Raw genomic sequence first — 14,718 nt, forward strand, 5'->3', positions numbered from 1 at the left:
AATATATATACTTATAAAATCAAATTTTGACGTTATATATACTTTTTTTTTGGTGAGGCCATCAGGTGAACCCCATCGGGTCCACCTACGTCCGCCCCTGGTCCAAATGACATAACTACAAATTGATAATGATTATACCAAGTTTTGAAAGATGTTTTTGGGATTTCACTATCTCTGTGATAATTGGATGTGAGATCAATCTTTAAAAAAATGACTAGCACCCTGAAGTTGGTCGAACAAGTCATCAATCCTTGGGATAGGGTACTTATTCTTATTTTGACTTTGTTCAACTATATATAATCAATGCACATCCTCAAAGACCCATCTTTCTTTTTCACAAACAACACTGGTGCACCCCATAAAGAAAACTAGGTCTGATGAAACCCTTATCTAGAAGGTCTTTCAACTGCTCTTTCAATTCCTTAAGCTCGGCTGGAGACATTCTATAAGGAGAAATAGAAATAGGTTGTGTATCTGGAAGCATATCAATTCAAAAGTCGACTTCTCTTCCGGGAGGAACTCCAAGAAGTTCTTCTGGAAATACTTTTGGGAACTCATTAATTACAGGAACTGACCTCAAAGCTTGTATCCTTAACCCGAACTAGATGATAGAGATAACCTTTTGAGATCATTTTTCTAGCCTTAATGTAGGAAATGAATTGAACCATCGGCACTGAGCTACCACCCTTCATATTCTAATATTGATTTGCTCAAAAATTGAAAATGAATTATCCTAGTTCTACAATTGACTGAGGCACAACAAGAATGTAACCAATCCATGTGTTGAATGATATCAAAGTCTACCATTTCTAACTCTATAAGATCTGCTGAGGTGACTTTCTGAGAGACTGTGACAAGGCAATTTTTTATACCTGTATAGTTATAACTTGGTCACCAACTGGAGTATAGATTGAGAAGGGTTCTGAGAGAATTCGTGGAATGACATCGCAGTATACTTCTGTGTAAGGAGTTACAAAGGAAAATGTAGTAGTCCCTAGATCTAACAAAGCATAAACATCTAAGTGAAAGTCTCGTAACATACTAGAGGTAACATACTAGAGGACACATCATGAGAATCTTCCTGGTACTAGAGAGCATACAACCTATTCTAGTGCTGATCACCACCTGTACCATACGAAGTACCCTACTAAGTTGGGCGACCTGCTAGTGCTACTGAATCTATAAACTGATCCCTACTATAGTTACCTTTTTGACCCTGTTTAGAAGAGAGGTAACCCCACAACTTGTGACAATTATAACCCCACCCAAAACCCATTTTTCGTACAAGACACTCGCTCGAATGGTTCTTATTACACTTTGGACAAGTTGGGTAGGTTATATTACATGAAACACTTCCTCGAGACTTAGAACCTAGTGTTGTACCTTTTTTAATCTTGTAGAAACCTGGGGACGGAGTGGTAGTTGATGAAGGTATTGGGGCTGAAGATGCCTGCAGAAACTACGAGCGATTTCCACCACCTGGTTTTCGCTCAGAGTATCATAGTTACATGTCCTAGCCTTCTTGTTGTCCTTAGATAGTTCTCTAAGCTTTTCTTTCTCAACCTTCTAATCATGAGTCACGACACTAGAGATACTCATATCCTCCAATAACATAGCATTTTTGTAGTATGTCTTCACCAAGTCAGATACCCCAAAAAGAATCTTACTCATTTGTGTGCTAGGATTGACAGCCATATGTGGAGCATATCTAGAGAACTAGGTGAACTTAAGTGTGTGCTTTTTTACTATCATGGGACCTTGTTTCATATTTATCAACTCTTGGGCTTTTGCCTCTCTCAACTCTATTGGAAATAACATGTCTAGAAAAGCTCCAATAAACCACTCCCATGTCACAGAAGTTGCATTCTCATACCTATCTTCCTTCCATTGAGTGAACCAAATGTGAGAGACATCCTTGAGTTGGTGGGACGCCAACTCTACTCTATTATTTCCCGTCACCTACATCACTCCAAAGATCTTTTTGATCTCATCAATAAAATTCTAGGGATCCTCACCAACTTGCGACCCTAGAAACTAAAGCAGATTCATCCTAACAAAATCAAGGTTACTAGCTGCCACTGATCCACCCCTAGAAATCGTAGGAACTGAACCTATTGGTTGTTTGAGTTGGCTATACTCTGGGCCAAAAGTTAAATGACGTTTCCAAACTCATGGTCTAGGACTGGAGGAGCTACGTTAGCATTTTGAGCATTAGCATTTTTTACATAAGCTCTACAAGGAGGCATGATCTGAAAATTCATAATGTCGAGTTAGAAAAAAGAAAATCATACCCATGCACAATTAGAATATCAAGAAAGTGAAGTTTTTCCTAAAACACTTCGTAGCCTTTCCCTCATTGGTGTGGCGTTCTTTATACTCATGAAAGGGACTCTACTTAGTGCGGATTTTCAGACATCCTAAAACTCTTAAACCTAATGCTCAAACACTAAGTTCATCATGCCTCGAGGTTACGCCTTGACATAACACGGGACCTAAGATCACAAAGGACCCCAAGCTAACCATGAACTTGAATATCATCAGCATACATAAAGATTTACTGTAATGAGAAATACTACGCGGAAGCTTAAAATATGATATAAAATGAAATGGGAAATACCCAATACTGATCTGAATAACATACTGAAAAAATAGCTTACAATACTAGATTATAACTCAAAATACTAGAACGGATTCTAACTATGTCTAAGTAAAAGTCTAACTGACTAGAGATGTTTGGACATACCCCCAGCTTGCTCTTGCAAAACAGAAATTGAAAGACAGAAAATTAAAGATAACATGTATATCTTCCTCGAAGAATGAGGACTCACCACTGGTACTACTGAACTGGAGATCGAGAACTGATGTATGCATGATCGGAATGATGAGGACCTGAACCTACATAACAAGAAGATGTAACACAGATTATGCATATGTACTTGAAATATATTGAGCATGTAGGATAGGATAAACTTGAACTACATATACATAGCTGAATGAAGAATATACTAAACATGTTGAATATGAGTTAAACTTAATGCAATGACCAAGTTCATAACATGCTGAAACTCAATATTAAAATGTAACTGATAACCTAGTCAATGCACTAGAATATGACTGTGGAAGATACTTATAACCAACATAAACCACGTGAGCTAGACGTGAAGTATGATGTATATGTCACATCGAGAGGACCCAATATACCTTGCCAAGGGTATAAAGGCATAATTGACGTGATCAATAAATAGGAAGCCCACATAGAGGACTTAACCTATGGGGACAAGTAATTCTAGGATAGAGGATGACCGACCCTAGTCCGCTCTATATTAAGCTTACTCTCAACAAAAATGTATAAAATATATAATATAACTGAATATAAATGAGATAGCTCAAGATTCTGACATGATGACTGAAAATGCAACATTAAGTATTGATGATGAAATACTTGATGTTGTAATTCATTAACTAAAGGAATCTACTTAAGTAACATAGTTACGAAAATGTAACATTCTGATTGGGATTAATGTAACAGCTAAATAACAACAATATGAAGTTCTAGAAACCCTAAATCTAAACATAATGGAGGGGATCAAGAATATAACTGAATTCTAGGGACCTAACGGGTGAAAGGAACCAAATATTGAAATCCCACATACCTGGTGACGAATTTCACAAAAACATCTTTCAACTTTGGGGGTGGAACTGAGTGAAACTTGTTGTGTTCTTGGAGAGGGATTGGTCGACTTTTTCTACTCTTTTACTCTAAGATATCTAAATTACTTGGTGAATGAATTGCTTAGGGTAAAGTCTGACTAAGTTACTAGACTAAAAATGACAAAAAGAACGTACTTTAGGTGTCTAACCATAGCAAAAAGACAAATGACCCCTAACTTAAAATCTATAGGGGGCAATCGACGGGCCTGACCGACGGACTGTCGACTGACTTTATGGTCCATCCTGGTTAGTCATCAATTGGCTTCAAAGATGGGATGCTAAGGGTCACGATCCACAGACGTGGACCACAACCCTTGGTCTAGCCTACGGTTCGTTGGTCCGGTCGTAGGTCGTGCCTTCTCTAAGACTTTCTGGGTAGGTTGCAGGTGGACAACCACGGACCCTACCTACGTGAATGGGTCAACCTACGGTCCATGGGTTGTCAGTGTTGGTGGCACCTGCAACTTCTAATTTTCTGTAATCTGATCTTTCTAGCATACAGAGTGTTGTAGTAAAGGACGTTGATGTGGCCATCTTCGTAAGAATAGGTTGCTGCCTGTAGGAGGCCTGGGCTTCGCAGGTTCAGCTGCCCTAGTAGCTTGTGCTTCAACTTTTGGTATAATAATTCTAAGTCCCCGTTGCACCTTCACAGTTAGCTCAGGTTCTGCCAATGCAAACCGATTATGCTACCCAATCAGAGACAATATATTGGACACAATGGAATTGTAGAAATTTTCAATGGAGGTTTCTCAATGAAAAATGGGTCCCACACTCATGCTCCATTTCAGTTTTAAACCACAAGGTTGCTCAAAATGAGTTTGAAAGCATCGAGACCCAACCCAATTTTTAATCTAGATCAAACTCAATGTTCTCCAACTAATAGAACCATCAGAGTACTTTCTAAGGTTGTTTACTTGAAGTTTTGATCATGTTTTAAAAACTCCAAAATACGAAAATTGAAATAAAAAATAAATGAATGACCAAGTGATCGAATTTACATTCTCAACTTGGAATCACTATAGAAATGCCTTAAAGGTCAAAAATATTTCAAACTAAAGAAAATGACCTAGAAGGTGACAGTTTTTGGCCAAAAACACATCCTTTAAGTTTACCCCAAACTTAAAGTACATTCTTAAGATATCAATTCTGGGAAAAATAACATCTTCTAAGTATTTGAAAGAAAAATAATTTTCATCCTTCTGTTAGATATTAAAAAATATTATGGGATCTTATAAAGACATGAGCAGTTCACGTGACTATCAACAAAAAATTTCATACATAAAATATTAAAAATCTTAAGACACCATTATTACTGACTGAAACAAAAGATGTTTGGAAAGTGCATGCATACATGATGTGCTATTTTCCCATTTAGTAACGAAAAGAAGTTGGAGCTTAATTATCGTTACTTTTTTAAAAGTCAAACTTTATTTAGATCAATAAATTTTTTGGGTCAATATGATATTGAAGTGATCAAAATATTTGATCATATTTCGCATTTGAGTTTCATTCTATATTATTAGAAGTGTAAGTCACCGATAACATCGCTTCTAGCATATTCAATTGAGAAGAAACATACTTCAACTAATAATATTTTAATATCAAATAACATGAAAAACAAATGAAAAAAATTTGTCAAATTAAAAGATTCAATTACCAAAAAAGTTCATTATTGTATTTTTCGCATATCTAAAAATAATAATTGCGAAGGGATGACTTGATTTTAGTGGGATTCAGTAGAAGCATGCAAATTATTCAATTTTAAATTCTTGTGGATGTTTTTTATTAAGAATGATGCTTTAAGGATGCAGTTTAAAAGTGGATGCTTGCAACAAATTTTAAACATATGGAAAATAAATAAACCACACAAATAAAATATGAAGAAACATGATTTTGTTAATCAAGATAGCGGGTACAATTCTGTTGATCCCTTGATTCTACTCTCCTAAAAATTTATCCATGATTCGAGGGCAGTTAGTGTCGTATTTCTCGAACTAGGATGATTTAGATTTGATCTCTATGTGAATATTCCATGACTTTTGTGGAATATTTAGAGATCTTGATCTTTTTATGAATTTTCGAGATGTCTTTTAAGAAATTTAATACCCTTTATATAGGCATGAACTAGGGTTTAGGGTTAAGTAGTCTCCATGAATCCTAATTTGAGTTGAACACAATTTGTAGAGTCCCAACTCGAATCGAACGCATCTTGTAGAATCCCACAAAATTTCAATGTCTACAAATGCCCCATGCTTCAAGGCTTGTCGGAGTGTAGACTTGATTATACTCAAGACGAGGCTTGAAGTACTCATTATTCCACCTTTGCGGCTTCATATTTTCATATTTGATTTATGAAAGAAGAGACAAAGGGCAGATTTGGTCCCACTGGACGTGTCAATTTGTTTACAACAAATTTTAAACATATGAAAAATGAACAAAACCACACTAATAAAATCTGAAGAAACATGATTTTATTAATCAAGATAATAGGTACAAATTTGTTGATCCATTGATTCTACTCTTCTTTAATTTATCCATGATTTAAGGGTCGTTAATGGCGTATTTTTCGAACTAAGATAATTTAGATTTGATCTCTATATGAATATTTGATTACTTTTGTGGAATATTTAGAGATCTTGATCTCTTTATGGAATTTCTGGGATGTCTCTTGAGGAATTTAATACGCTTTATATAGGCATGAACTAGGGTTTAGGGTTGAGTAGTCTCCAAGAATCCTAATATGAGTTGAACACAATTTGTAGAGTCCCAACTCGAATTGAACACATCTTGTAGAGTGCCACAAAAATTCAATGTCTACAGTGGGACATAATTTAAGGATGATTTTGGTCAAAAACTCGGTGAAGGTGACTTTGTGATGGCTTTCTCTAAGGCAATGCAATGCGCCAAAAGTAACCAAACAGAAGCTACTACTGCTAGATTTTGTGCTAATTTGTGTGTGGAAAAGGAAATTAGCAATTTCATGGTAATTACTAACATGTGTGTTGAAAACGTAAAAAGGTCTAAAGTACCCTTCAACTAAGTAAATTGGTATAAAATTACCATTCTTCTACCTAAAACATATGCTCATCTCCTCTCTTCTTCATCGATCAAAGCTCTTTTGAACTCAATTTTTCTAGCCAAAAATTTGAAGTTTCTACTCTTGGTGCTGTGCATAAGTAATATCCTCACACACTCAAGTAGGAGTTTTTGAAGATGCTTTAGATAACTGGTTTGATGAAGTTCCTGGAGTACAATGTATTTGGAGCCAATATGTCCAATTCTCACTCCAAGATAGGAAAAGAGATTTTGTTGAGGTTTTAACTCATCTTTTGAAGTCGTTCCACAGCATCTCTTTCTCAAAGTCACTTGATCATTCACTGAGTTCAGTAGTGCATAATTTTATGATTTTCGGGGACGTGTGACAGTTGCATCTGTCAAGTTGATTGCTGCCACTCAATAACCAACAACGTCTTAGGGAACGATATGTTTTCCTTGCTTAATGGTATTGCTGTTGTTTGTACAATTTTGCAGGTAGGGCAATAGAGGATGTCTGAAGAGTTATTTTACCGTGTCTTCAGCTCATGCACTGCACCAAGAGTAGCAACTTCAAATTGTTGGCCGGAAAGTTTTTGGGAATGATAAGATTTGGATTTGTTTTTTTTTAATTATTTTAATTAATTGTTAGGGTAGCTAATAGGATAGTGACACATAATTAATGAACTTGCTTATTTAGGTTATGATTTAGTCCATTAAAAATGAGGGCAAAATAGCGTCAAACGGTTGACGTTGATGACATTTTAGGCCCAAAACATTGACCAGGGTAACTTTGTATTAATTCGGATAAATAAAAGGTATTTTAGGTCATTTTGCGAATGAACTTTTGAAATGTTCTTGCTCTTCAGAAATATAGTTTGGCTACACATAATTGCTATATTAGATATAGCTAGTAGTTGCTTTATTTGAGAGGAATAGTCAACAATAAAGAAAACAAAGTCGCATAATTGCTATATTAGATAGCAATAGGTTCTCTCATGAATATTTCCTCATGGGTAAAGTGACGTGGGTAAAGGGTAGAAATTGAGTTTATTGGGTCTGTTTAGAAATTGAGTTAAGTAGAATATTTAATTAGAGAATAAATTTTAAATTAAGATTAAATTTAGTGAAAACGGTCAAAAGTATCCCTCAATTTTGTTTATTAGTTGACTATATCTATACTGTTAAAATAAAATTATTTATATTCTTACCGTCACTAATTTTATTATTTATGCCCCTCAAGTGACGAAAATCCCCAATTTGACACAAATTAGCCCATTTTTTTAAAAGAAAGACCCATTCTCATTTTCAATACAATGTCCTGACCCACCCGTATAACCCGTCAACTAATAATACAAATCCCTTTCTTCTCTCTTCAACTTGTTTGCATATCAAAGAAAAAGCTTAGAACGATAACAATGGCTTTTTCTTAATTCATTAAAAAGTTCACATGATAATCCAAATCGTCGGCCTCAAAATAGTCGCCAAGTAATTGAAGGGTTCGTTCTCGTTCTGTTCTTTCTTCGATTCCGACAAATAGGCGCAAATCGATTTGAACCCTTGTTTCTAAATCAATTTATGGGGCATTTATATTCTCATATAATTCACAAGAAAACAATAAAACTTCACGATTCGTCCTCTGCCTCAAAGGTGTTTATTCTTCGTCATCATCAAACCATCTCAACATATAGTAAAAAGAGAATTTTTACGCCAATTCAATGCATTTCCGGCTGGTCAATGTCTAGATAGTTTTTATCAAAACTAACCATGAAGCCTTTTATTTAATCAATTCCTAATTTTTCATGGTGAGTGAGGACACTTTCAAAGTTAAGATGTCTCTATGTAAATACGAGACAACTTTAATAGTGAATTTATGTTTTTTCTCGTAGAATAATAAAAAGTAGGGACATGAGAATTAACAACCAAGGGCAAATATGTACTCAAAGTTGGATAATAAGGATAAATATATAAAAAAATATATGATCAAAATAAATATAACCCTTTTATAAGAGTATGAGAAAAAATATGACCCTTTTCCGATTTGGTTATAAAGTATGTAACTTTTTTTTTTCTTTACCTTGATTGTAAACAATGAATTTGCTAATTGTACTTAGGAATCTTTTTTAGTTATTTGGTTTTGTGACAGGTCTATTATAGATACCTACTACACTTTGAATTGTGTATAATTAGAAGCGTGTAGGTTTGCAATTAATTTAAGTAGTTTAAAATATAGCTAATAGACCGCCATCATGCATTTAATTTTTTTTTAAAAAATAATTAAATAATCATCTGTTACAAAGTGATCCATATTTGACTCAAAAATGAATGAGATGGCTATTTTTGAGTCAATCAATGGACGATCACAAAAATAATTTTGTATCATTTTTTAAAATTTAAAAGTATTTTATGCTTTTTTCCTTTTTTTTTCTTCACAGAGAAGGAGATTGAATGGACTACGCCTTCACTCTTAATGATATAATCTATTGATTAGGGATATGGTACAAGTCCCCCTGTAACAATTGTAACTTTTTGGATTAATTGAGCAGGGGTCAAGCCTAACCCTAATACCAAAAAAATAAAAATAAAATAAATAGGATAGCTTGAAATGAAGCCAGTTGCTTTCACAACAAATATGTACATTAATTGTCTTGCCTTATATCATAGTAAGTCAAGTTGATATGGTAGTTGGGCTTTTACAAAACATAAATAACTTCACGTGATTTCATCAACTTCCCTTTTATTGTCTTTTCTCTGTTTATGGTAGGCATAGCGGAGCCAAGATTTTTGTGAAGGGAGTGAATTTGAAGTATAAAGTAGTAAATACTTAAAAATTATAAGATGAAAAATTGAGCAAGACGGAAAAGAAATGTAATAAGCGAAACGATACAATCTATCCAATCATTGTATTCATTAAAACAATACAATACGATAAAATACAACACTAAACAATAGAAATAAGATACATCATGAACCACCAAACAAAGTGTAAATGAACAACATCATAATATTAAGAAATACAAATTCAGGGAATCGGAATTAAATGAAATGTAAATTACACACACAAAAATAAATATATAAATTTCAAATTAAAGATGAGAAGATGGACCAGCAATGTCAATGACAAAACGGTACTTAACATCATTGTTAGCAAGCCTTTCAAGTCCTTCATTAATTTGATCAGTAGTGATAATCTCTATATCACTTAATATGTTATGTTTTCCACATAAGTCCATCATTTCTTGTGTCTCTTCTATACTTCCTATCATGCTTCCTTTCACTGTTCTTTTTCCAAAAATCATAGGAAAAGCAGGCAAATCAATTGGCTTATCTGGTGCTCCAACAATCACCAAAGTTCCATTCACTTTTAAAAGCTCTAAGTAACTCCCAAGTGAGTGTTTGGCTGATATTGTATCCAAAATAAAGTCAAGAGTTCTTTTCTTTTCCTGAAATTAAAATGCAAAAATATTATTTTATTTCAAAAAGAATGACATAATTTGACTTGCACAGAGTCTAACAGAATAAACAAGACTTTTCAATCTTGTAATCCATAATTAATGTTATGTTAAATTTAAAAAAATTTCCTTTAATCTTGTGGTCTAAAACATGTTATGTGAAAAGTTGAAATTAAAAGACACCACACATAAATATGACCCTTAACTTGACTTCAACGGACAACTATATGCACCCTCAAACTTTGAGTGTGCACGAGTAAACACTTAAAATTGTATAAAATTAAACAAGTAAACACTAATGTCCTACATGATATGTAGGACGAATGTATCTATTTGTTCAATTTTATTAAAATTTAGGTGTCTACTTGTGTACACTCAAAGTAAAATGTCATAATTGTCAGCTAACCCCTAGTTACAGGTCATATTTATATATTATACCAAATAAAAATATTGTCATAATTAAAGGAAAAAATGACAAATATATTCTCGAACTATCATAAATGGTATGCAAATACCCTCCGTCATACTTTTGAGACATTGATGTCTTTACGGTTTAAAAATTAGAGCATAGATGTCCTTTATACTAACGGACATACACATGTCATAATCTTACTCACCGAGCCAACATGCATTAAATATCGGATCGATGAATAAGATTATGTCATGTTTTCCTATTTAGTCTTCCGTTAGAGTGAAGGGCATATTTGCTCTAGTTTTTTGACGGTAGGGGCATCAATATCCCAAAAGTATGATGGAAGCATCTGCATGCCATTTACGATAGTTTCATATATATATATAATATTTGTTCTTTTCCCTACCAAAAAGGAACGAGTCACATCTTTTGTAAACATATTAAAAAAAGAAAGTAGATCATTATTTTTGAAACTGATGGAGTAAATTAACTATTGAAATGGCAAAGATGTAGTATTAGGAAGGTAATGAGAACAAACCATCATTTGTTTGGGATTAGTGCTTATTATAAAATCATCAGCACCTAAGTTGTGTTTGGCTTCTTGTTCTTTGGATGGAGAGGTGCTAATGACAGTGACATGATGTCCAAATGCTTTTCCAAATTTGACAGCTACATGTCCAAGTCCACCAAGACCTATTATTCCTATTTTTTTACCTTTTGTATCCACCAAATTATTGTCTTTAAAAGGAGTAAAAACTGTTATTCCTGCACATAATAATGGGGCTGCTCTGTCCATTGCCATGTTATCTGGTATACATACCACGTACCTTCATGTTAACCAAAAAAAGGAGTGTATATTAAGAAAATTTGAGGTTTTTATGATCTGTTTAAGGTATTTACGTTGACCCTTCACTAAATCTGAATTCGCATGAAAAGTTTCGTATTGAGAAGGTAAAGCGCTCCACCATGACTTACTCAAACTCGAGATCCCTCGTTAATACCCCGTTCGATATATGTATTTTATTTTTTTTGGCTTCTTTTTGAATATAAAACTCCTTTTTGTTGAAATTGTTTGTTTCATTGTAACATTACTAATTCACTGTTTTTTTAGTAGATGCAAATTTGATATTCATATATTTTTAGGGAATCTTTAACTTTACACAGGGGTTGGGTTGGGTTGGAATACTATTGGTACACTCGTTACTAAATTTTTTAATATATGCACATGATCTAATATTTTATATAGATATTCATGGGACCTCTAACTTTATATACAAAGTTGATGGTTTGGAATACTCTTGGTAATATTTTAAAGAGATATAAAGTTAAAGATCTTTCAAAATACGTGAAAGAGTAATATTTTAAAGAGATATAAAGTTAAAGATCTTTCAAATTACGTGTACAAAATCTGCATCTTATTTTTTTAGAAAAAAAATTCTAGTAACAAGTGTACCGACATCTTATTTGCTCACCAACAACATAGTTGGTTGGGGGCTACTAATAAAGTATGAGGGAAAAAAAAAATTATTGAGTATTCAATTTTGACTTCCTTCTTTTCACCGACACATTCTTTACTAGTTAGTTTTTTTTAAAAAAAAATACCTAGTTGTTTGATTATCTAAACTTTCACCTTGTTGGTGAGTGTTCGATGATTAGACAAACATTAATTATAACTTGTTTTAGATTGCAAACTTTAAAAATTATTTTTTAATTCTGAAACTTTATGACAAACCAACCAACATTACATAATCGGAATAAAGAGAATACCTATGATCAGCAACAAGCATTTTTGAGTAGCCACCGTAAGTGATGCTACCATCCCAAAAGATGCCATTATAAGTGAATTCCACTTGGTCACAGTAGTTCTCTTGAGACCCCTTGCAATACTCACACTTCAAACATGTTGCTGCCAAGCAACCTACCCCTACTCTGTCTCCTATCTTGAATTTACTCACATTCCTTCCCACCTTTGTTATAATCCCAGTAATTTCATGCCTTCAACACACACACAAAAAAAAAAAAGAGCTATCAGGTTAGTGGACAAAATATTTCGCGTTCACCTAGGGTCTAGGGAAGAATTGCATTCCACAAAAATATTGTGATGTTGACAACTTATCTTGATGCAAGCATCAATACTCGAACCCATTACATATTATAATTATAAACTCACATGCATGGAGAGAAATTTAACATTGCTCCAATTAGGCTTCTGCATAGCTCATCTCAATGCTTCTAATTGTTTATTTTATATAAAATTTTGCATGATATCCTATGTGCTCATAACATTATCTATGATGAAATAGGTTAATATTGTACAATAACAATAATATACTCAATGTAATTTCATAAATAAGATCTTAAGAGGATACAATATAGGTGAGAGCAGAAATTGTTTTCAAAAGATCATCGCACTACACCAAAAGGATCTTTAAAGACAGTAGATTAATTGCCACTAAATATGTTTCTTAGAGGCAATTATTACTAGTAACAATTCCATTTTAGCACTTTTTGTAATTATCGCTAAAGTCAGAAGCGACATTCGATCCGATGACAATTAACTTATAATGCTGACAAAGATTTTAGTATTCTTTATTAATAATGTGCATATTTATTACTGATAAAATTTTGTTTGTTCTGTAATGTTGGATCTAGTAACATCATTTTAGATCACAGATAAAATCATATGCACAACATGTAAAATTAAACTAGGAAAATTGATGCCTCATTTTCAATTTGTAACATGCATAAAGACATAAAGATAGATAGGTACGTACCCAGGCACAACAGGGTACTTAGTAATGCCCCAGTCATCCTTAACATGATGAATATCCGTATGACACATTCCACAATACAAGATCTCAATGGTAACATCATTCTCACCATTTTCTCTACCAAATATATAAGTAAACAAGAAAATAGATTAGCATAAATATTTGTTTTGCAACAATTTATACAGAACTAGTGAATCATTATGTACCTTCTCTTGAAAATAAAAGGTGTGATTTTGCCAGAAGAATCATGAGCTGCCCAACCAGAAACAGTTTGTGTGTGATTAGGTGTTATTTGAGCCATTCTTCTTTCTTAATTAAAGATCTACAAAGATGAGTGAGTGTGGGAACAAGTGAAAAGGCCACTCTTTGTGTAGAAACATAAACCACACGAAACATTAATATTGAAAGTAATCTTGTTGGCGGTGGGTAGCTTGAAATTTAAGACAAAACGTGAAACAGGTCTAACTAATAATATTTATATCTAAGGGTGAGTTGGGTAACAAAATCAATTTACTAATTAAAGATGTTCAGCCTTTTTCTAAATCATTAATGCTCTAAATAAACTAGAGTATAATAGATAAAAAGATTTTTTTTTTTAATTTGTAAAAATAACAAGTAAAAAATTAAAATTGAAGCAGTAAAAATGACAGGAGGGAGTATAGTTTTCCGTGCGTGGGAAATTATTTCCTTGAGAATAGTGCCTAATATAAAAGTTGAAACTATTAAGAGTATAATACTCACTTTCTCCAACAATGCTAGTACTCAATTTACTTTTGCAATCTTTTTAAAAAATTATATATAGAAGAATAATTTTATTATGGAAAAACTTTTTTGATCAAAAAATTTGGTCAGAATGGTAAAATAATATATTTCACACTATTTTATTTTATTTTTTTCAATATTTTTATCCTTTTAACTTTAATATCTTTTAATTAAAAAATAAAAAAAAAATTATTTTATTTTAAAATAAAAAAGATATTATAGACTTTTTAAATTTCTGGTCATTTAGCATTACCCGTTTACTATATCACTCTATGAATATAATAAATACAATTTTTGAAAAATGTAATAGAGAATGACTATAATTAATGATAAGGTAAATTAGGAATTAAGTGTAAAATTATCAATTGATTAGATAAAATGGACAAGTATTGTTAGACATACCAAATTATTACAGTGAACAACTACTGTTAGACGAATGTAGTATTATTGGACCAAAATATCCATATAAATTTGGTAGACCTTTACCTCCTTAATTTAAAACTTTTTGACCATATAATTGATACACTCAAATTGTAACTCCACAAGAAGTATAAAGTGATTGTTATTCAAATATAGA

The 14,718-nt window shown here is 32.9% G+C and overlaps 1 protein-coding gene across 1 annotated transcript; it reads right to left on the minus strand.

Annotated features, from left to right (window-relative positions):
- Positions 1-9,635: 9,635 nt before the first annotated feature.
- Positions 9,636-13,919, minus strand: LOC101245999 (probable cinnamyl alcohol dehydrogenase 6). The gene is made up of 5 exons (XM_004231530.5): positions 13,586-13,919; positions 13,383-13,496; positions 12,376-12,603; positions 11,147-11,435; positions 9,636-10,187 (listed from the first exon to the last, which is right to left on the minus strand). Exons 1-5 carry the CDS (start codon positions 13,678-13,680, stop codon positions 9,831-9,833), a joined length of 1,083 nt encoding a protein of 360 aa, XP_004231578.2. The 5' UTR covers positions 13,681-13,919; the 3' UTR covers positions 9,636-9,830.
- Between the last annotated feature and the right edge of the window lie 799 nt (positions 13,920-14,718).

The sequence above is a fragment of the Solanum lycopersicum genome, chromosome 2 (assembly GCF_036512215.1).
Source record: "Solanum lycopersicum chromosome 2, SLM_r2.1".
NCBI classification, from domain to species: Eukaryota; Viridiplantae; Streptophyta; class Magnoliopsida; order Solanales; family Solanaceae; genus Solanum; species Solanum lycopersicum.

Excerpts from the sequence above, each read along its gene's own strand:
- LOC101245999 (XM_004231530.5), bottom strand. The coding sequence starts at position 13,680 with ATGGCTCAAATAACACCTAATCACACACAAACTGTTTCTGGTTGGGCA. Across the intron at positions 11,436-12,375 it reads ATGCTTGTTGCTGATCATAG|GTACGTGGTATGTATACCAG; the intron begins GTATTCTCTTTA and ends GTTAACATGAAG. Across the intron at positions 10,188-11,146 it reads CTAATCCCAAACAAATGATG|GAAAAGAAAAGAACTCTTGA; the intron begins GTTTGTTCTCAT and ends TTTTAATTTCAG.